The sequence below is a fragment of the Juglans regia genome, chromosome 16 (assembly GCF_001411555.2).
Source record: "Juglans regia cultivar Chandler chromosome 16, Walnut 2.0, whole genome shotgun sequence".
Classification (NCBI taxonomy): domain Eukaryota; kingdom Viridiplantae; phylum Streptophyta; class Magnoliopsida; order Fagales; family Juglandaceae; genus Juglans; species Juglans regia.
This window is the reverse complement of record NC_049916.1, coordinates 68,221-90,501: the sequence shown is the minus strand read 5'-3', so window position 1 is coordinate 90,501 and position 22,281 is coordinate 68,221. Positions and strand designations below refer to the sequence as shown.

The 22,281-nt window shown below is 38.2% G+C and overlaps 1 protein-coding gene across 7 annotated transcripts in view; it reads right to left on the bottom strand.

Moving 5' to 3' along the window:
• LOC109000898 overlaps window positions 1–22,281 on the bottom strand; it is an 85,884-nt gene that overhangs the window by 36,774 nt on the left and 26,829 nt on the right. For 6 of the 7 annotated variants that reach the window (XM_035686605.1, XM_035686606.1, XM_035686608.1 and 3 more), the window contains exons 13-23: window positions 14,361–14,424; window positions 13,748–13,849; window positions 13,372–13,569; window positions 13,107–13,234; window positions 11,917–12,067; window positions 11,647–11,742; window positions 11,274–11,375; window positions 8,527–8,585; window positions 8,219–8,315; window positions 7,528–7,686; window positions 7,332–7,442 (exon numbers count right to left, since the gene is read on the bottom strand). In XM_035686605.1, coding sequence (XP_035542498.1) covers window positions 7,332–7,442; window positions 7,528–7,686; window positions 8,219–8,315; window positions 8,527–8,585; window positions 11,274–11,375; window positions 11,647–11,742; window positions 11,917–12,067; window positions 13,107–13,234; window positions 13,372–13,569; window positions 13,748–13,849; window positions 14,361–14,424 — 1,267 coding nt within the window. Of the gene's footprint in view, window positions 1–7,331; window positions 7,443–7,527; window positions 7,687–8,218; window positions 8,316–8,526; window positions 8,586–11,273; window positions 11,376–11,646; window positions 11,743–11,916; window positions 12,068–13,106; window positions 13,235–13,371; window positions 13,570–13,747; window positions 13,850–14,360; window positions 14,425–22,281 lie in introns of those variants that run through there. The other variant, XM_035686607.1, reaches the window with a different exon arrangement.

Here is a 22,281-nt window from a genome sequence, read left to right as displayed (position 1 = left end):
GCTCAGTACTCTATTTGGATATGTTGTGGCATCTGAAAACTTTGGCATGAGATTCTAATTCTGTATTCTGATTATGTCTGATTATGATGTTTTGTTCGGTTTCCGTTGCAGCCCAACCACGGGTGATAATAGTGGCATACGATCCAACCACGAGTTATAATAGTGGATACGGCCCAAACACGGGTGATAATAGTGGATATGGCTCAACCACTGGTGATAATAGTGGATACGGCCTAACCATAGGTTATAATAGTAGATACGGCCCTTTCACGGGTTAGAATTGTGGTTTATAACCCTACCACTGGGGTTAAACATGGTATATGGCCCAACCACGGGTGATAATAGCGGATACGACCCTTCCACGAGTTATAATGGTGATTTATAATCCTAGCACGGGGGTTAAACATGGAATACGGCCCAACCACGGGTTATAATAGCGGATACAGCCCTTCCATAGGTTATAATTGTGATTTATAACCCTAACACAGGGGTTAAATATGGTATCTGTCCTAATGTGATGCTATGATTGATAAAGATGAGGTCTCAGATTTTAATATGCCAAAGGATTTTTGAATAAGAATGTTTTCTGAAAGTTTCGCTCTAATATTTTTGGTAACATGTTTTGATTTTGTATTATGAAAGTAAATGTTTTTTATTCTGCATTCTGAAAGTAAATATTTTGTTCTGTATTCTGAATTATGAAAATGCTTATATTTACATACTAGTATATGTTTTCTGCTTACTGAGTTGTTGATAACTCACTCCTTATCTCCACAATATTTTTCAGATAATTTTGATGCCTTAGTTGGAAGTCAAGAGTAGGAAGTGTTAGCAATGTTTGATGATCATGAAGGAATAAGTGTCAAAGGGTACAAGTTTTTATTGGAGAGTCATATTTAGTAGGTTTATGATTTTATGTTATTTAGTATTGGGAGTCATGGATATTTCTGAATCCTTAAGGAGTTTTTAAATTATTTCATTGGAGTATTTTTTGGTGTTCTAGTGGAGGAACATATACACTTGGTTTGAATAAATGGATTTGTATTTTTTATGGAGAATTTGGAGTATATAAATATGTTATGAGAGATGGTTTTAGGTTACAAGAGCTAACTCTCCTGACCTCCGGGAACGGGGCGTTACAAGTGCACACTAGTATGTTTCAGAAACTGTCCACAGCGCATGAAGGCTGAGAACATCCTGCAGGGACTGTCGTAATCCGCCCAAATACCACGCCGCCATCTGCTCTTCTGTCTCAGATAGATCATTACAGGCTATCAATTGATAGAACTCTTCCGTGTAATCATCAATCGATCTGGTGCCCTGCCTCAACAAGTGAAGTCGCTGAAACAGAGTTTGAGTGTAGCCAAAAGGAAGGAAGTGGCCCTTCATCTTCTCCCAAGGGATAAGTCTCCTCGCTCAAATCTTTATCTCTTCTCGCCTACTTTGCGATGGTCTACTTTCTCTAAGTAGTCCAGTACTTTTAATGTCGCATCTGTCAGCTGAGCCTCATCGGTCTCGGATTCGGACTCGAATCCCCCTGCATCAGCTATCCGCTCTGATTCTCAATGTGGGACCAAGGTGTCACGTGGAGGAAAGCTTTTGTTGAATTGCACAAATAGTGGATTTACTGGTTCAAAAATCTGGTTTCGTGAAAGCTAAGATAAAGGTTTGTAAGATAGTAAGAAGTTCCATCTCATGTAGGCAGAAAAGGATACAGGTGCTGTAAAATGCGAAGCAGGGGGGATCTGGAGGAGTTTAGAGAGTCTATATGGGAGAAGTATTTGGAAGTGAACAAGTAGGGCAACTAGGTTTAAAGATGTGACTAGAATACTAAATCATTGCATAGAAGCTTAAATTGCACATAGAAGCAATGGATTTAGGGTTGATCGGATAAAGAAAGCCTATTATCACATTAAAAACATGCTTTTGCATTTGTCAACCTTACGGACATAGTGGAGAAAAAGAAAACTCAGAATGAACTAGAATTTTCTCAGGCGGAACATTCTAGCCAAGTATATGTTATCCTATTTACAAATCCACTATATTTGGTGGCTTCAAAAGTTTGCATGGCCCAAAGAAAGGGTAGAAGATGATTTGCAGTCTGCCCAAAAATAAGTGGCTGTGCAAATATCTGGATTATGAAATATTCCCTTGTCTGATGAAGAACTAAAGAAATTTAAGGGGTTATTCTTATCATCGGTCACCTATGAAGTTCATAGTCATCCTGTACCTATTAAGTTTTAATAGTTAATGTCCTGCTACTCGGATATATTGAGTGGTCTTCCTATGCCATCATATGCTTTTTACAAAATTGCCAAAAATCCTGGGGTAAATAATTGTGAGAGGTCAAGTGAAAAGTAGAAAATTTGTTGGAATAAGATTGCCTTATTCAATAGTTTATGATGCATTGATAGGAATTGGTCTGACAAGGTTTGTGATGAACGAGATGAACAACTAGACACCAACTTAAGGGCAGCAGGCACCAGAATATATCAGCATGTAGTGCTGTTCACTGGAATGAAACTTCATACTAATCTGTCATTCAGATCGAATCCAACCTGACATAGGCTTTTTTCTTCTGACCAAAGTCGGGTGAGAAGTAGGATGAGGTTTTTTCTTCCATTTTCTAACCCAAACCTTATTTAAATATTTTAAAATAGAACCATATAAAACCCCTAATATAATTTTCTATTCAGTGAGGGCTGGAAACAAGCCCAAAAGGGCTGAAAATGTCAGTAAGGGCTAGAGAAGAGCCTAAGAAAAGATGATTGGGCTGCAATCAACTACCAATCTGGCAAGCCGACTTTGGAGCCAATTTCAGGAAGTTGGCTCTGCTTGAAAACAACTGTGTTCTGTTGAGCCAAAAGTTGGAATGTGAGACACCCCCATAAGCCAGGTAAGGCCACTCTAGGATCAGATGTCTTTGGCTTTAATTTGGTGGCACAGGAAATATCACATGCAAGATGATAAACCGAACCTATTTACAAGGGGACTCACATTCCTCCCTCTTGAATTATCCTTTTCTCTTTAATATATCTTTGTTTGTCATTCAAACTTTTCATCCAAACAAACAAGCAAGTGTTCAAGTATTTTCTCTCCATACACTTTCTCATTGGTGATGATCTCTGGTGCATAACTACGAGATTATCATGGCCTTTTCGAAACAGATTCTCATAGAATCCAAAGTTTTTGAATTAAACTGAGGAAGGTAGCCGATGGATTCACATAACAGAGAGAAGTTGAAAGGTTACAAAAGATTAGTCCTAGAAATGTCCATGGTGAACGTGTTCACTAGAGCCCTTGAGGCATGTTCGACCAACGATAAGGAGTTCTTTGCAACCTATCACTTCCCATTCTTATTGATTATGGAGGCATCCAGGGCAGTAAAAGATACTTTAAGTTTGAGAACATGTGGCTGACATCATAAGGCTTCATTGAGCGAGTTAGACAATGGTGCTCTTCCTATCTCATACAGGCCAACACGAGCTATATGCTGGCTTGTAAGCTAAGGGCTCTCAAGGTGGACTTGAAAAAGTGGAATGAGCAGATTTTCGGGAACGTGGAACACCAAAAAAAGTCCCCCTTCAACGAACCACAGGGTTTAGAGGATGTGGAGGAGGAGAGGGGGATCTTAGAAGAAGAAAAAGCACACAAAAAGGATCTCATATTGGATATTGAAAGGTTGGTTTAATGGAAGAGATTTCATGGAGACAAAAATCGAGGGCTTTGTGGTTAAAAGGAGGATAAATGCACAAAGTTCTTCCATCGCATGGCTAATTCGCATAGAAGACACAATGCCATTGAGTCCTTATTGGTAGATGGGAGGATTACATCAAATTCATCTGAGATCATGGATCACATGACCAATTAGTATGCACAACTACTTCCGGAGCAATTTCTTGGAGACCATGTCTAGATGGCCTTGTCTTTGACTCGAATGACTAATAAGAAGCAAGTTGGCTAGAGAGGCCATTTGAGGAGGTGGGTATTTGCAAGGTGGTGAGAAGTATGGAAGGTGACAAAGCTCCAGGTCCGGGTAGGTTCACTATGGCCTTCTTTAAGGCATGCTGGGAGGTAGTTAAAGATGACATCATGAGCTTCTTCCATGAGTTTCATGAACAAGGTAGGTTTGAAAAAAAACTAAATGATACTTTCATTGCTCTTATCCCAAAGAAGCTAGGGGTGGTGGAGATTAAGGACTTTTGTCCTATTACCTTGGTGAGCAGTATGTCCAAAATTCTTTCAAAGGTATTAGCTAATAGATTGAGTACGGTATTGGAGAATATCCTATCCAAGCCTCAAAATGCATTCAGACGAGGTCGGCAAATCCTTGACTCAGTGCTCATCGCCAATGAATGTTTGGAGAGTCGCATCAACTCGGGTGAACTAGGGTTGTTATGCAAACTTGACTTGGAGAAGGCCTATGATCATGTAAACTGAATTTTTTGTTACACATGCTTGAGAGGTGTGGACTCGGAGCGAGATGGTGTTATTGGATCAAATTTCGCATCTATTATTGCACTGTGATGTAGCCATGAGCTAATGGAACGATATCTTTGCGAGAGTGAGACTCTTTTGGGTAATGCCAAGAAGGGTTGTTGACTTTTTGGCCAGTTGGCAAGGCATCTGGGGTAACTCTCAAATTGCAGCTATGTGGAAGATAATACCGACCTGCCTATTGTGGTGCATATGGATGGAGATGAACGGTCGGAGTTTTGAGGATCATGAACAGACAACAGATGAGCTTATAATTTTTTTTCTCAATACTTTATTCCATTGGTCGATTGTAATAGAGTTTAATGGCATGAGCATACATGATATTCTTGTATCATTAAACAGTCATGCCTAGGTGTGGCTCTTGTATATGTCCCGTGTACTCGGTTTTGCCTATTTTCAATAAAATTCTTATTTATTGATAAAAAAACATCTTTGTTTGTCCTTATGGCTATCGATATTGAAACCTCCTGCTTCGTATTATTTTGATATCTTCTTTTTCCATTTTTTCCACTTCAACACATGATTCTAATTTATGAAATGCCACAATTTCAATTCACAAATCAATGATGACATCATAAGTTGTAGGGGTCGTAAGTATGCTCATGTCCACACAATCTGATATGGACAAAAGGATGCAAACCAAAGTACTTAGAGCATTCTCATTGGATTAGTTAAAAGTTAAATCTAATGAGAATTTAGCTATTAGGTCAATAAATTGCTCACATTGAATTAGCTATATTCCAAATATTTGGAATATAGCTACAGTAATATCTAAACTAATTTCTAAATTTGGAACACACTATTCATTCATCAAATCCTTTTTATATTATTTCTTTCTCTCTCCTTTTAATATTAATTATTTCTCTCTCCATTTTAAATGACAATTGAAAAAATATAATTAGAATACAATTACAAATTAATATATAATATTATAAATAGTAAAATATGATAAAATAAAATAAATTCATAATTAAAAAAATTTCAAAATTATTAATTACTCATTACTATATAATGAATAAATGTATAATTCAATTTGAAAATTTGATGTGAATTGTCAAAATTAAATTCATCTTATATTATTTTATTGTCATATAATGAAAAAATAGCTATTCCAATGTGGAGATTTATATAAATGGAATAGCTAAAAGTTAAATTCATCTTACATTCATAAAAAATGTACTTTAATTTAGCTATTCCAATGAGAGTGCTCTTAGAGACAACAAATATGGCTAATGGCAAACGTGCGAGATTACCTACATCAACTAGGCTTGTAGGGGGGCCCCCGCATCCAGCCCAATATATATACAAATAAATATATATATATCTTAAAAAATTTACTTACAAATATATATATTAAAAAATAAAATTTGTTATAAAAAAACGTTGTTTTAGGTATCATATATTATTACATGGGTTAATAAAACTCAATTTCCCACTCCCCCCCCCCCCAGTGTCTCGATTCTCTCTCTCAGACCCTCTCTCACAACTCTATCACTCACAGTCGCTGCAACTAGCGGTCACCACAGCTCACACCATTGCCTAAACCAGTCGTCACTCTATCTCACCTTGCAGTTGTAAGTATCTCGAACTCGAAACCCTAATTTCTTTGAAATTCCGAAATATGTCTGTTTTATTTTTTGCAATGGAGGATGGGGAGGATGGGATTGTTTCAATTGCGGATGTGGTTGCGTTTTGGATGTTGTAGAGTTTGATTTTTGGGGGTTTGAGTTTCGGTGTTTTGGGGTTTGATTTTTGGATGTTGTGTTGTTTGAGGCCCATGGGTGGGCGGATGGCCCCAGGGGCCAATCTGCTCGGGGCACCCAGCCAAGAGTGATGGGGCCGGGGCCCAACTCGCCCCCCCCAAGGGGGGCGCCCATGCTGGGTTCCTGCTAGGGGCAGGTAGCACCCCCAAACTTCAACAACCTAAACTCCTTTTCAAACCACTTTTACTACTTGCTGAACTTCTAAGAATGCGACATAAATAATCCAATGCCAATCAGTCAAGTAGCTCAAACTTGGAAATATAGATTGCAATTTTCAAGTCTTGTTCAAGGGTAGAGTGATGCAAAATTCCTTTAATAGGCATCAAACAAGAAACTCACATTTGTTTTACTTATAAAAAATATGTGAGATTCTCAAGGATTGAAGAACTATTAGGAGAAGTAACGAATAATAAGCATAAGGGAGGCTATATATTACTAGCTTCCAAACATCTCATACAATTGCTACAAATCCAAAATCCAAAACAAGAATGATAGCTTTCTTTAGTTCACAACAATTAGATGCAATCAAACCCAGAAGCTTAAGGCTCCATTTGGATGTTGAGTTGAATTGAGATGAGTTAAGTTCTTTATGAATAGTAGTGAGTTGAGATGGTAGAGTGAGTTTTGTGGGGCCCACCTAAGATGAGTTTAGATGTATTTATGGAAAATTGAAAAAGATTGTAGGTCCTGAGTGTAAATAGGTGTTGAGTTGAAAAAGGTTGTGGATCCCACATGTAAAGAGGTTTTGAGTTAAGATGAGTTTAGTGATTTGAGAGTTAAGTGTCTGGATGTTAGACTCAGCTTAAAATTAAACTGAATTAAATTGATCTCAATTCAGTCCGAGTAAGAGAAAGGGGGTTAGAAACACTTTTTTTTTTTTTTTTTATTGGCACCGGGTAAAAGGGTTTACATACACTTGAAACAAGGACACCTTGAAGGCTGTAAATTCAAAAAGCTTAAGCAATCAATTTCTTGGCCAACAATGTCTATCAAGCACAAAAATGCATAACATCAATGAAGTACTACAATAAATACATGCCGGCTTTTAATATGATCAAAATTAAAACTTACCTCCAACTGTTTGAATATAGATTCATCTAGGATAGCGCAAGATATGACAGTAATAGAAGGACAACATTTCTCAAGGATTGTTTGAGTATGACTAGGCGTACTTATCTTCATCTGCATAACATAAATCTTGGTCTTACTTTCCTGCTAAGAAATCTTTCATTTTCAGAATATCTGACAGAATAAGGAAAAAACTGACCTCGAAATCATTTAGTTTGACTTCAAAGTGATCGTAAAGATCTGGAAGATTGATGCTCAAAGATAAGTTAGAGGTGGGAGTTGAATTCAAGAAATTTTTCAGGTTACTAGGTTGTTCCACAGGTTTGGATATGAAAAGAAGAGCCCCAACTGCAAGTACCTGTCAGAAAATCAAAGTAAAAATAAGATATATAAGAAAAAACATATAAATTAAAGATCATAAACCTATTCGCAGACTGGACTATGACCACCCACCAAGTATAGATTTTTTTTTTTTTAAATGTGAGTAGTTTGTGTAGGGGGTACATGGTATCCCGCATTGCTTGGGGGGAGAAGTTCTTGCTCTTTAATATGATTCCAATGGGGCTCCAACTGTACCATTGACTACTCCTTTTGGAGTATAGCCCAAATGTGGCTTAGGCTTCCGTTAGGGCATTACACTACAACTGCTTGTATTAGAAAGGAAGTGGAACAACTCAATTTTTCAGCATCCATAGCGCCTTTTAACATGGGCAGGCATCACTTTCAAAGAAAAATAAAAAAAGAATATGTTTCACATTTTCTGATTTCTAGGTTACTGGGAGGGATAAGTGCATTTGAACTAAACACAAAGAACCACATACACTCGCCAAGATATAAACTCTGTCAATGTTAAGACACTGCAGTGGAGACATGGTAAAAGAAGAAAGTACCAAGTTAAATTCCTCAGAAATTCTCCAAGGAACATTTAGGATGATATTGACGATACTGATATCCCACTTCACTTTCTTACGACTTGATAAAACATATCTGCAAAAATATTGACATTGATATTACAGCCTACATGTTCGCCGTATAGATTTTATACAGATCACAACAATATCACCTAGAAATTAGAATGGAAAGCTATGAACAGCAGTCCTAAAAAATGAATACAAACCCCCCCCCCCCCCCCCAACAAATAATATAAATGGTTCTCATAGCATAAAAGTGGATATCAACTGTAAACAATAAAACTTACTCAGCTTTCGATAAGAGTCTAGCACTGACATTTTCAAAACCATTGAGTGAAGAGAGGACCTGCAGTAGAGCAGGGGTTACTGTTTTTTTTTTTTTTTTTTTGATAAGTAGAGCAGTGGTTACTGTTAAAATCATCATACTAACTTTTGAAACAAAACAGCCTGAATAATGAAGGACAGTCAAATAATAATACTAAGACTTCCTTTATATTATATCTTGTACAGCAGTCAGTATTCGATTTTGCATCTTATTGAAACATCAAGAATTTTAAGAAACATAGATTGAGCAATTATTATTTTTAAAACAGGAATTTTAGGAAACATGAACAAAAGAATAAAAGAGTAAAAGCAGAGAGAAATCTAGTCGAAACTAAGGACACCGCCATGTTAACTGTACAAGTTCTACAGACATTTGAGTTTTGCGAGCCCTATCCACTTTTGACATTTCCCTTACCTCCAATATGTTCTCTAGAACCTTAAGTTCCTCCATTATTTTCTTTTGGCCTTCCACATTACCAAACGGCAGTTCATCCCAGCTCTTCAAATATTTTGTCAATGCCTTCAATTTACATGCCAGAATATAGTTTGGAGTTCCTTGGAATTTATAAGAAGTCCACCATTATTTTCCATTTCCTAGAACGTACTTAGGTGTTTTCTTTTGTATACTTCCTGTGTACATGGGCCTCGCCTATACATTCATTTCTAATAAAACTTCTTACTTATTAAAAAAAAAGTCCACCATTGTTTAACTCGGTCAATAAAGCTCTCAGATTTCAACCACATGTTCTCGAATTTGAAGTACCTTGGACCTCCATATATTCCTCCACAGTCAATAAGGATGGGCAAGTGGTCTGAGCATAATCAGGGAAGATGCTTTTAAATGAGGTTTGGAATGGGTTTAAGATATTGGTCAGATATGAACTTAGAAAAGTCTACCATTGCTGAATTGTAGTTGGAACCACCCAATCTTTCACTCGGGAATTGAGTGACATTAAAATAAACCCCATACACCAAGGCATATCTCAGATGCTACATGGACTGGCCAACTTGTCCCATAAAAGCCGTCTTGCTTGATCTATATTAGGACCGTAGATACCTCCCACTAGAAGCCATCCCCAACATTCTTAAACAAGCAAGCCACCGTGAAATCTCCCATGTGATCTTCCACCTTTTCCACCACCCGTTTATCCCACATCACTAGAATGCCCCCCCGATGATCCCTTCAAGGGTAGATAGTATTAGTGGATTATATTTATTTGAATTAATTCCTATGTTATCTATGTATTTCGGGTATAGATATATTTGCACAGGTGTATAGGATTTATATGATTTGTAAGTTGAATATTTAGATTAAGTAGATAAGTATGGGAAACATATCTTATCCAAGATTTGAATCCCTACAGGATAGGAAGTCAGATTTCGAATGGCTAATTGGGTGTAATATATTTTGACTACTTAATGAATGAGAAAGGATAGGAGGAATTATTCCGTCAAAGAAAGAAATCTGTTAGATAGTGCCAACCCACCTAATTACATGCCCATAAACTCCTAATGATGCTTAAAGAGATAAACTCCAATTTCGTTTCTTGTAAACATATAATGTCACCTCACCACATTCGTAGTTGATTTCGCCACATTTGTCAAAACCCTCAAAAGTGCACATAGGATGACAATAAGATGACTAAAAACTCATGAAACAGCTTCATAGTCTTTGACAGTAACATCCTTTGCTTCAGGCAATGATTTCTAAACCCCAAAACAAACACAGCCAATGCAATGTGGGATCCCCATTCACTACCATCTTAGAGTAAAACTGGGGAATTACATTTTACCCTACCTGCAGTGATGGTTAGAACCCTAACCAAGAAATCAAAGGGCTGCCTCACATTGGCATGTGCCATGTGCCTTCCAAAATAAGATCAAAGAGGAAGGAAAGTAATTCCACAGAATAATTATTCAGAAACTCTTCTCGATTTCGGCATGTTATGTTGTCATATACACAGTACATTTCCACACAAAATGTGAAAGGGTTTATTTTGAGACCATTACTGTTGAAAAACAAATAAAGTTTGGAAACTGCAAGTGAATGAACCTTGGGACTCGCTAGCACCTGTTAAGGCTGGTCATCATTAACTATTATGACAAAACAAATATTAATTCGTGCTTTTGTTCCATAACCAACTTTTTCTTCTTGGGATTCTACATCAAGAATAAAAGTGACTTTTTCCTCAACACATTAGACCTAAACAAGCTAAAGAAACTGGAAACAAAACAATTAAATCAAGAGTGCAGTGCTAAACCAAATCATTATCCTAAGACTCAAACAAATCAATGAGAACAAGAGAGAGAAACAATGGGGGTGCTTTATTTTCCCATCAAAATATGGACACAATAACAAAAAAATCATAACAGATCAACACAGGAAATGGTGAGCTAATAATATAAGAAATGAAAATTCATTCTAATTCTTCCAGCATAATCTTCATAATTTTCTACCATTAAATTTTTCTTCCCCAAACATTAAGCATGATGTGCTCAATAATCCTTTAAAGATATAAATTTGGATTTGAGAATGATAGATACAAAAACAAGGCCATTCGTGATATTTTGACCACTAAAATATGCAACAATAGCATTTTAAAGCCCTAAACAAATAAGCTCACTACTGGAAGGATAGAAGAAGCAAGAAAGCCAACTAGGAATCGAAAGTAACAGAATGGGGCTACTTATAAGAAAAAGTAATGCTTACCCTTTCATGCTGAAAACTTATGGATTTTAACACATCAAAGAAATTCATGAAACTCGCAAGGCATTCTGCATCAAAAGTAACTTCAAGTGGCTGAAACATGCCCTGAAGACAAAGTTCATTATACAGAAACTGTTAGAAGTTTTTTTTATGAGCAACAAGGTAGAGAAATCTAAGTAATATGGTGGTGTGTGTAACCCAATCTCAAAAAATTATTAAGTGAAGTCAGGCTTTAAACACCACCCAGGCAGAATAATGTGAGTCTGTTAGTAAGAAGTTGAATCAAAAGAAATATGAACCAAAACAAGGCAAGAAACAAAGAGTGAAGACTCATTCGCTTAGACCATTGGATTAAGAGTAACAAATGGAGAAATACCTTTACCGACAATTCAACGTCACGGTCGGGTGTCACATCCACCTGGATGGTACAGGAGGGATGCTTACTATCCAGTACTACTTCCTCAAAAATGGGCTACAAATAAATAAAGTCAATCACAGAAGTTTCATAAGTGTTATCATTGTGCATAGCATCCACGAGGCAACTGGTTTAAGCATAATGTGCACTTTCTTGCCAAAAAGTGCACATTATTTTCCACAAAATTTTAAATAAAGGCCAGATGTACAGAAGACATGCAGAGCTACAAACCATTTTCATAAGTAGAATGACTTTCTTGCTACATGGATAAACCATCTCCCCCGACTCAACCACGGCAGTGATGGTTGCACATTCATTGCAAAGTTTACACTCAATAGTTACTCCATGAAGAAATAAATCAGCAACTCCTTGCCTGCACTTCCTGAAAAATTGAAGTACATGGTAATTGAATCAGAGAAACTAATGAAAAAGAAAATAAACAACCACACATGACCAACCCCAATAATTATATTAACATTGAAAGCTAGAGCCCACATACCAGATCCATGGAGGCTGCACGTTCAGGCATGTCTGTTAAACAAGCCCAAACCAAAAGTACGAGATTGCTCAGCCCATTTGTTTAATTGATTAGACCAATGTGATGAAAGTGTACAAGCCAGCAACAAAGAGGTTATTTCTTTGTCTTTTCTTTTTCTTTTGAGAAGTACCGATGATAAATAGGTTATGAGCAAATCTTATGGTCAGGCACATTTATAAATCAGCTGGGACCCAAGCAGTTACAAGTTCAACTTGCAGATTAAGGAGCTGATATTTTTAAACAGCTAGAAATTATATATGAAGGAGCTATCAAACAATATAATTTATAGAAAATTATAATTTTCATGGACACCATGATTCTCAATTGTGTACCTAATTAATATTAAAAACCCATAGCAGTGGTTTTGGAAATTAGATGGACTGAGAGAGAGTGTGTCACAAACCACAGATGCAATTAGGGCTGTAAATTAACAAGACTACTCAAAAAATTCAGGCACATACAACAGATCCATGGTGGCTGCAAGTTCAGGCATGTCTGTTAAACAAGCCTGAACCAAAAGTATGACATTGCCCAACCCATTTGTTACTCTGGAGGTTTGAGCCCAGATGAGTGTCAGAAAATATTAATTTCAAGAATGCCAAGGAAATATTCTCGCCATTGATAAGCTAAGGAAAATGCCTATTTTTGTTATTGATTGGTGCTGCACATGTAAGAGTGGTGAATCCATCGATTATCTTAAACTCCATTGTAAGAATGCTAGTGCTTTCCAAAGTAACTTTTTTAGTCAGGTTGCTTGCGCTTGAGTCATGCCAAGAGCAGAGGCATAAGAAACTGGTAATGGAGGCTGTTGATTTCACTATTATGTGCAAGAAATCACAACATAAATGTTTGTCCAGAGAGTACGGAAGAGGGGCATCCATACATGCTTTTCAGTGTTGCAGAAATCTGACAAATGCTGAACTTGATTGCAAACAGATAGGTTTTATCATTCGCAACATCATCACCGTTGGATAAAAGACTAGGACGGAATTCGGTTGCTTCATAAATATCCTGTACAAAAACTCAGAATGGTCACTGGATAAGGGTGGCAGCGGTGACTTCCCATAACATAGCTCAAAGCCAGAGGTTGATGTTAGCTTTTCACAACAATTTCTTTTTTTTAAGCAGGAGACAATGAGAATGGGTACCTTTATAAGTTCTTCAGAAACAACACCAGAGAATTGACTAGAATCATCTGTTCCTCCAGCACCAAGCATACCACGAGAGAGCCAATTTAACCATCCTTGGGATTTGCCTATTGAATAGTCATCATTTCGTGACTTCTCCACACTAATACCAGAATCATTCATTCCCATGCTGGATGTGCAAGACTTCGAGGAAAATTCCTGTAGCACATTAAACATGAAAAATTAAGACAATGGTCCTACTGTCTGAAAACATAAAATGAAGCCAGGGAGATCAAATTTTTTCAGACGGATGCTGCTTTTCCAAAAATTATTTCAAAAATTCACTGAACAGTATATGCATTTAATTTCAAACTCAACATATCGGCAGAACTCATACCTCCAGTTCACGTTCGGCAGCAGTTCTATAAGTTAAAATATCATCAATATCTGATTCTTTCTCCATTTGCTCCAATTCCCGAATTATATCTACATCAATTGACTAATAATACAAATTGAAAAGCATTAACTCGCTAGCAGGTGAGAAAGTATGGACGACACACTAATGCCATATCAATATGACATTAAAATCCACATATCAAAACCATAAAATTTAAGGCATCCACAGTGAGAACCTTCTACCATACTAAAAAAAGGATCAGCAATTGATAAAAAAAAGGAACGTAAATGGCATTTGCAAAAGCTTCTATTTTTTTTTTACAACATGACAAATAGTGTAGCCAATTCAGCCAGAATTTCAACAACTGAGTCAACTCGTTTCCTCAAGCTATAATAAGTATCCAACACTGTGCAATACAGAATCTAGTTGTACCACACACAAGAGGCATCGTCACCAACATCTAAAAAAAACACTTTTGGCAAATGTGAGAGCCCCTTAGCATTGACAGAGGATGGGAAACAGATCAGATAAACAAATATTAACAAAAGTCAAAATATTCGTTTGGCCAGAAAGTAAGACCACACACATGTTTCATCGAGGAAAGTAACATCACCTGTTCTTGTCGAAGAAACTCCAATTTAGTTCTGTACAGATTTACATATTTCCGGCGATAACTTCTGTATTCAGACAAAAAAAGGGAAATATATATATACATATACACACTCAGAATTTTTACTGGAAAACCTAAATTTACAAGACTAAAATGTTCAAACAATTATATTTCCTATTAAAAATAGGTAAATTATCGAATAGGTAGGCCACACCTGCCACAAAGTAATTATACAAGAGAAACAAAATTATTAAGGTATATTTCCCACCTAATATATTGAAATTGTCATGGTCCCAAGCATCACACCCAAAACTCATTGAAAAAGACGGGTATTTACCAAGTGCACATGGAGTGTACAATAATACAAGAGAAAAGCCTAAACATAACATCATAGATTACAAAAAATTATTTCAACAAAACAAAAGAACTGTTAGAATTCCCTATCCATTTAAAAAAAGGATTTGCAAAAGAAAAAAAGAAAAAAAAAAGAAAAGAATAGAGAGAGCCAAAATAAACTCAATTAGTCAATTGTTGATGAATTTCTCTCTCCAAGACAAAGGACATAATGGCACGACATTCCATTCCAACAAGCTAGCAAATCTACCAGTGTCTTGGGTATGACCCATGTGATTCTCAACATTGAGAACAAGAGATCACATTTAATAAGCAATAGGACATTGGAGTAACAAATGAATCAACACAAGGGATGCTATAGAAGGAAACAACCTCCACCTTATTTGGCACCTTAACCTTCCAAATACTCTTCCAAGGGAAGACAAACTCTTCACACATGCCACCCTAAAAAAAAAACCTTTTTTTTTTTATTGGCACCGGGTGTCCGGAAATAGCATCCTGACTAATCCCGGGAGTGCACAGGCCCTCGGCAAAGAGTTCCACGCAAGTGTACATTGGGTAATTCAAGCTCTTTTGGGTCCTACAAGCAATTACTTCCCCTGAGATGCCCGCAAAAGATACACCCAAAAAATACTAACATCGCTCATATTCATGAAAAAGATTGACATGTCCAGTAATCCATTGCTTCCACTACTTTATGAAGGTTTATGCACACTTCCTGACCACAGTTAACACACGCATGAACATCCATATAAAACGGGCTTTGAGGAGAAACATCAGAGATAAACCATATGATCTCCAGAACCTCCAGCAATTGCTTTACCGTCCCTCCTATCAATCACTCCCACCAAATCATCAACTCCAAACCCAACATCCTCAGCCAAAAGGACTACTTGACAATTTCTCCTGACCAAATGCATATCAAACTCTCAATGGGTGTGCCGATCCTGTTTCTAAACTGTGAAAACATTTAGGATTACCACTATAAGAAAGTGGTCACTATTCATAGTTTTTCTGGAGTTGTGACCTCTACAAGTGACTGGAGTTTCCATTATATTATGAAGTGAATTGATACAAGTCATCCCAGAAACAGAGAAAAAAAAAATCAAATAATGCTGCAATTGGGATTCAACTCCCATAGAATCTTGAAAAGAACAAAGCCTAAGAAGCAAGTGGAAATATGGGAGCTGATGATCATTGGGTTGAGCCTACTCCATTGAATTTAGGAGATATTTGGATTCAAAACCCACCTCAACTCATCTCATCTCATCATTACAACTTTCTCAAATTCTCACATAAAATATAATAAACAATTCAACTTTTTTAAATCCCAAAACAACTTTTCCAAATTTCCACACCAAATATAATAAATAATTCAACTTTTATTCTACTATTCACAAACCATCTCAACTCATCTCTGAATCCAAACCTCTCCTTAATGTCCCCACTGAAAGAACAACTAGCATCAGATTGGGTTTTACTTAAAGCCAAGGAGATTCAATTTTGTGTCAGGCTCGCATGTTTCAGTTATAAAGATTACTTCTTGGCCTTACTTGCTGCCATCGAAGCTGGGCAGTCCAATGCAACCATGAAGAGCCATTCAGCCAAAAAAGGGAAAGGGAATTAAAGCGACTTACTTCTTCAGTAAATTATGAAGGAAGTGTGAGTCATGGTGGGATGAAGGGTAGGGCAAAATCGGTGGTTTTATGAAGCTCAAAATGGTCTCTTGGAATGTAAGGGGGTTGAGCAAATTAGAGAAGCGTACCAAAGTATGAAACCAGCTTCGTAGTTGGAGAGTGGATGTTGTCTGTTTACAAGAGACAAAACTGGAACTCATCTCCCATAACATCATACGGAGTTTGTGGAATTGTTGTCATGTGGGGTGGTCGCATTTGCCGTCTAAGGGGGCTTTGGGAGGCATCTTGATAATGTGGGATAAAAGGGTGGTGGAAAAAACAGATAAGTGTGTGGGGGATTATACGGTGGCTACTTCTTTCACAAATGTGGAAGATAGGTATCAATGGTCCTTTGCCGGTGTTTATGGTCCCAATACTGATACTGAGAGAAGAGGCATGTGGGATGAATTAGTTGGTCTTTGTAGCTTATGGAGCCTCCCTCGGTGCATTGGGGAGATTTTAACGTCACTCGCTTCCCAATTGAACAAATAGCAGAACCTAGCTCTAGCTTAGCAATGACAGATTTTTTAGACTTTATTTATGAGCAAGATCTTCCGGATATTCCTCTAGTGGGTGACACATTCACATGGTCCAATAATAGAGAACACCCAACTTGATCAAGACTTGATAGATTCCTCATTTTGCCTAATTGGGAAGCATATTTTCCGGATTTAATCCAAAAATGGCTTCCAAGATTATGTTCGGATCACTTCCCCATTCTGATTGATTGTAGAGGCACAAGGGAGGTAAAATATATTTCAAGTTTGAGAACATGTGGATGAAATCCAAAGGCTTCGTTGAGCGAGTTAGACAATGGTGGTCGTCCTATCTCATACAAGGCAACCTGAGTTATGTGCTGGCTTGTAAGTTAAAGGCTCTCGAGGAGGACTTGAAGAAGTGGAATGAGCAAATGTTTGGGAATGTGGAACACCAAAAGAAGTCCCTCCTCGACGAATTACAGGGTTTGGAGGACGTGGAGGAGGAGGGGGGGGCTTTCAAAAGAAGAAAAGGTTCGCAAAAAGCAAGTCACCTCGGATATTAAAAGGATGGCTTTAATGGAAGAGATCTCATGGAGACAAAAATCGAGGGCTTTATGGCTAAAAGAATGGGATAATTGCACTAAGTTCTTCCATCGCATGGCTGATTCACATAGAAGACACAATATCATTGAGTCCATATTGGTAGATGGGAGGATTACATTGAATCTATCTGAGATCATGGATCATATTACTAACTACTATGCACAACTACATCGATCAGCAAGAAGCAAGTTGGCTAGAGAGGCCTTTTGAGGAGGTGGAGATTCGCAAGGTGGTGAGAAGTATGGCCGGTGACAAAGCTCAGGCCTGATGGGTTCTCTATGGCCTTCTTTAAGGCATGTTGGGAGGAGCTTCTTCCAAGAGTTTCATGAACGAGGTATTACTGAAAAAAACCTTACTACTACTTTCATTACTCTTATCCCAAAGAAGCCTAGGGTGGTGGAGATTAAGGACTTTCGTCCTATTAGCTTGGTGAGTGGAATGTACAAAATCTTTTCGAAGGTATTGGCTATCCGATTGAGTACAGTATTGGAGAAGATCATATCCAAGCCCCAAAATACATTCATTTGAGGTCAACAAATCCTTGATTCGGTTCTCATTGTCAATGAATGCTTGGAGAGTCGCATCAAGTCGGGTGAGCCTAGGTTATTATGCAAACTTGATATGGAGAAGGCATATAATTGTGTAAACTGGAATTTTTTGTTACATATGCTCGAGAGGTGTGGACTTGGAGCGAGATGGTGCTCTTGGATCAAATTTTGCATCTCCACCGTACATTTTTCTATCTTGGTGAATGGTACCCCAATGGTTTCTTTGGAAGTTCAAGGGGTTTGAGGCAAGGTGATTCCCTATCTCCATTACTCTTTGTTTTCATAATGGAAGCTTTTAGTAAAATAATTGCAGGTTTTGTGGAAGGTAGATTTTTATCTGGATTTGTCGTAGGGGAGGCAAGAATCGGCACACTTGAGATGACTTACCTCTTATTTGCAGATGATACTCTTGTCTTTTGTGGGGCTAGTCATAATCATATTCAAGCCTTGCGAGCTCTTATACTTTGCTTTGAAGCGGCTTTGGGTTTGAAAGTGAATCTCGCCAAGTCAGAATTAGTTCCAGTGGGAAATGTTGCAAGTGTTTTGAGCTTGGCCAATATGCTGGAATGCAAAATCTCCACCTCGCCAATGAAGTATCTCGGTCTTCCAACGGGTGCATCCTTTAAATTGCTGTCTATTTGGGATGGAGTGTTGGAAAAAATTGAGCATAAACTGTGTATTTGTCCAAAGGTGATAGAGTTACATTGAAAAGTACTCTATCCAACCTGCCAACTTACTTCTTATCTTTATTTCCAATACCACGCAAAGTGGCTCACCGGATAGAGAAATTGCAAAGAGACTTCCTTTGGGGGGAACAGACGAAGAAGTCAAGATTCATTTGGTGAATTGGGCTACGGTTTGTACCTCTATACAAGAAGGCGGGCTAGGAATTCAGAATTTGTTGGTTTTCAACAAGGCTTTATTGAGTATATGGCTGTGGAGATACTGCAATGAGGGTTTATGGAGGGTGATTATAGAGTTAAAATATGGTGGACTGTGAGGAGGATGGAGCTCGAATGAGATGAGCAAATCACATGGGGTGGGGCTTTGGAAAAAAATAAGAAGAGGCTAGAGCAATCTTCATCGATACACACATTTTGCAGTTGCGGATGGTTCCAGAATTAAATTTTGGAATAACCTATGGTGTGGAGAATGAATCCTCAAAGAAGCCTACCCAACACTATACGACATCGCCCAAAGAAAGGAGGCTTCCATAGCAGAGCTCGTGGATCTCTCTAGTGGAATATCACTTTCCTTAGGCCCAAGATTGGAAAATTGACACATTTACAGATTTCTTCAACCTTGTCTATACTTGTAGAGTGATTGGAGGAGCAGATAAGATTATGAGGTCAAAATCCAAGAAGGGGAATTTTACTGTACAATCATACTACAAGTCCCTCATGACACATTCTACAAGAACATTCCCATGGAAGAACATTTTTTTTTTTTTGATAAGTAATAGCTTTATTAATAACAATGTAATAGGCATAGCCCGAGTACACAGGGAGTATACACAAGAAACACCTAATACATTCTAGAACTTAGAAAAACGAAGACAAGAACGCGTTTACATCCCCTCCCTTCAGTACAATAGCAGAGAACCAGCTAATTAGAGTACTTATAAAAAACTTCCAAAATGCATCTCTATTGCGTTCCCGATCATTAAAGCACCGCTCATTTCTCTCCCACCAAATACACCACATAATACACAAAGGCAGCATTTTCCAGGCAGCTGCCACTTGGGGACAAGTATGCATTTGAAAGTTAGTCCAGCATGTTAGAAAATCCACCACTGCTTCTGGCATAACCCAGCACAGCCCAACCTTTCCAAACACACCATCCCATAGCACTTTAGCCATTTCACAATGAAGTAGAAGGTGGTTTGCTGATTCCGCTTCTTTCTTGCACATAAAGCACCAATCCACAACAATCATTCCACGCTTCCTCAGGTTGTCAATAGTCTGAATATTCCCTATTGCTGCTGTCCATACAAAAAAAGCCACCTTTGACGGAACATGAGCCTTCCAAATCCTCTTCCAAGGAAAGCCAATATGGTGCTGATTAAGTATCACTTTATAATAAGACCGAACTGAAAACTTCTTGGAGGCTGTTTGATTCCAACAAAGTTGGTCCCTGCTCTGTCTTTTTAACACCACTGAATACAACTGTCTAAAAAATTCAGTAACCTCTTCTACTTCCCAATCCTGGACAGATCTTGAGAAGCCTACATCCCAAAGCACCACTTCATTGGAAGATACCATCATGTCGGAAACTGAAGCTTGCTTATTAGTTGCCAACCTGAAAACAGCCGGAAATGCTCGAAATAATTCAATATCCCCACACCAAACATCATACCAAAATCTGATTTTTGAGCCATCACCAACCGAGAAGTTAACTTGTTTTAGGAAGCGACCCCAACCTTTCCTAATAAACTTCCATAAACTCACTCCATACGAATCCCTACTCTCCATGGTACACCATCCTCCCCAATCACTACCATACTTGCGATCAATCACCCCCCTCCACAATGCTTCCTCTTCCCCATGATATCTCCATAGCCACTTCCCCAACAACGCCTTATTGAAGCTACAAAGACTATGAATACCCAGACCTCCATCAGCAATCGGACGGCAGATTTTTTTCCAGCTTACTAAGGGAGTTTTGATCTCCTCTCCCAAACCTCCCCAAAGGAAATCTCTATATAATTTTTCAATACGATTGGCCACACCAACAGGTAAAGGGAATAGAGAAAGGAAGTAAGTTGAAATATTAGAGAGAGTACTCTTAATAAGAGTAATCCTACCCCCTTTAGATAAGTAAATCCTTTTCCAAGCTGCCAACTTCCTCTCTATCTTCTCGATCACACCATCCCAAATATGTTTGGCCTTAAAAGATGCCCCTAACGGTAATCCCAAGTATTTTATGGGCAGCAAAGTAACTTTACACCCCAGAAATTCAGCCAAGTGATGAATATTATGAACCTCTCCCACCGGTACCAATTCCGATTTACTTAAGTTCACTTTTAATCCCGAGATGGCTTGAAAACATAGCAGAACAGCTCTCAAAATTTGAATTTGTTCCCCAACAGCCTCACAAAATATGAGAGTATCATCAGCGAAGAGCAAGTGTGATATAGTAGAGGGACCACTAGGATTGGTTCCCACTGAAAATCCCGAAATAAATCCTTCTCCTACCACTGCCTCCACCATTCGACTCAAAGCTTCCATAACAATGTCAAACAAGAAGGGAGATAAGGGATCCCCCTGCCTCAAACCTCTAGAACTCGGAAAATACCCACAAGGCTGTCCATTAACAAGAATAGAAAAGCGAACTGTTGAAATACAGTGACTTATCCAGCCACACCACTTATCACCAAAACCGCATCTTCTAAGCATATACAAAAGAAAATTTCAATTTACATGATCATATGCTTTTTCTATGTCCAACTTACAAAGGACCCCCGGAACTCCTTCCCGTATGCGGCTATCTACACATTCATTTGCAATCAACACCGAATCTATAATTTGTCGTCCTTTAACAAAAGCGTTTTGAGAATTGGAAATGATCTTCCCCATCACTTTGCTCATTCTATTTGCTAGCACCTTTGAAATAATCTTATAGACACTACTTACCAAACTAATCGGGCGAAACTCCTTCAACTCCGAAGCACCCACTTTTTTTGGAATTAATGCAATAAAAGTGGCATTCAAACTCTTCTCAAACTTCTGAAACTCATAGAATTCATGAAAAACTTTCATCACATCCTCCCGCACAAAGTCCCAACATTCCTGAAAAAATGCCATAGTAAAGCCATCCGGCCCGGGAGCTTTGTCTCTCCGCATTCCACACACCACCCGATGCACCTCAATCTCTTCGAACGGCCTTTCCAGCCAGCTTTTTGAAGAAGCATCCACCGCTGCAAAGTTCAAACCATCTATCTTAGGTCTCCAATCTTCCGTCTCACTAAGGAGGGAACTAAAATACTGCACAGCATGCTCTTGGATCTCAGCCGGTGATGTAAGGAGATTATTTTCAGCTTTTAGCATCTCGATAGCGTTGTTACGTCTATGAGAATTAGCCATTTTGTAGAAGAAACTAGTACACTTATCCCCCTCTTTGAGCCAAAGAATTCTCGACTTTTGCCTCCATGATATTTCTTCCCTCAAAAGAACCCTCTCAAGATCTATTTTTACTTCATTCAACCTAGTCAAATTCTCCTCACTATCCCCATCAGCTTCCAAGGATTGGAGCTCATCCCAAAGGG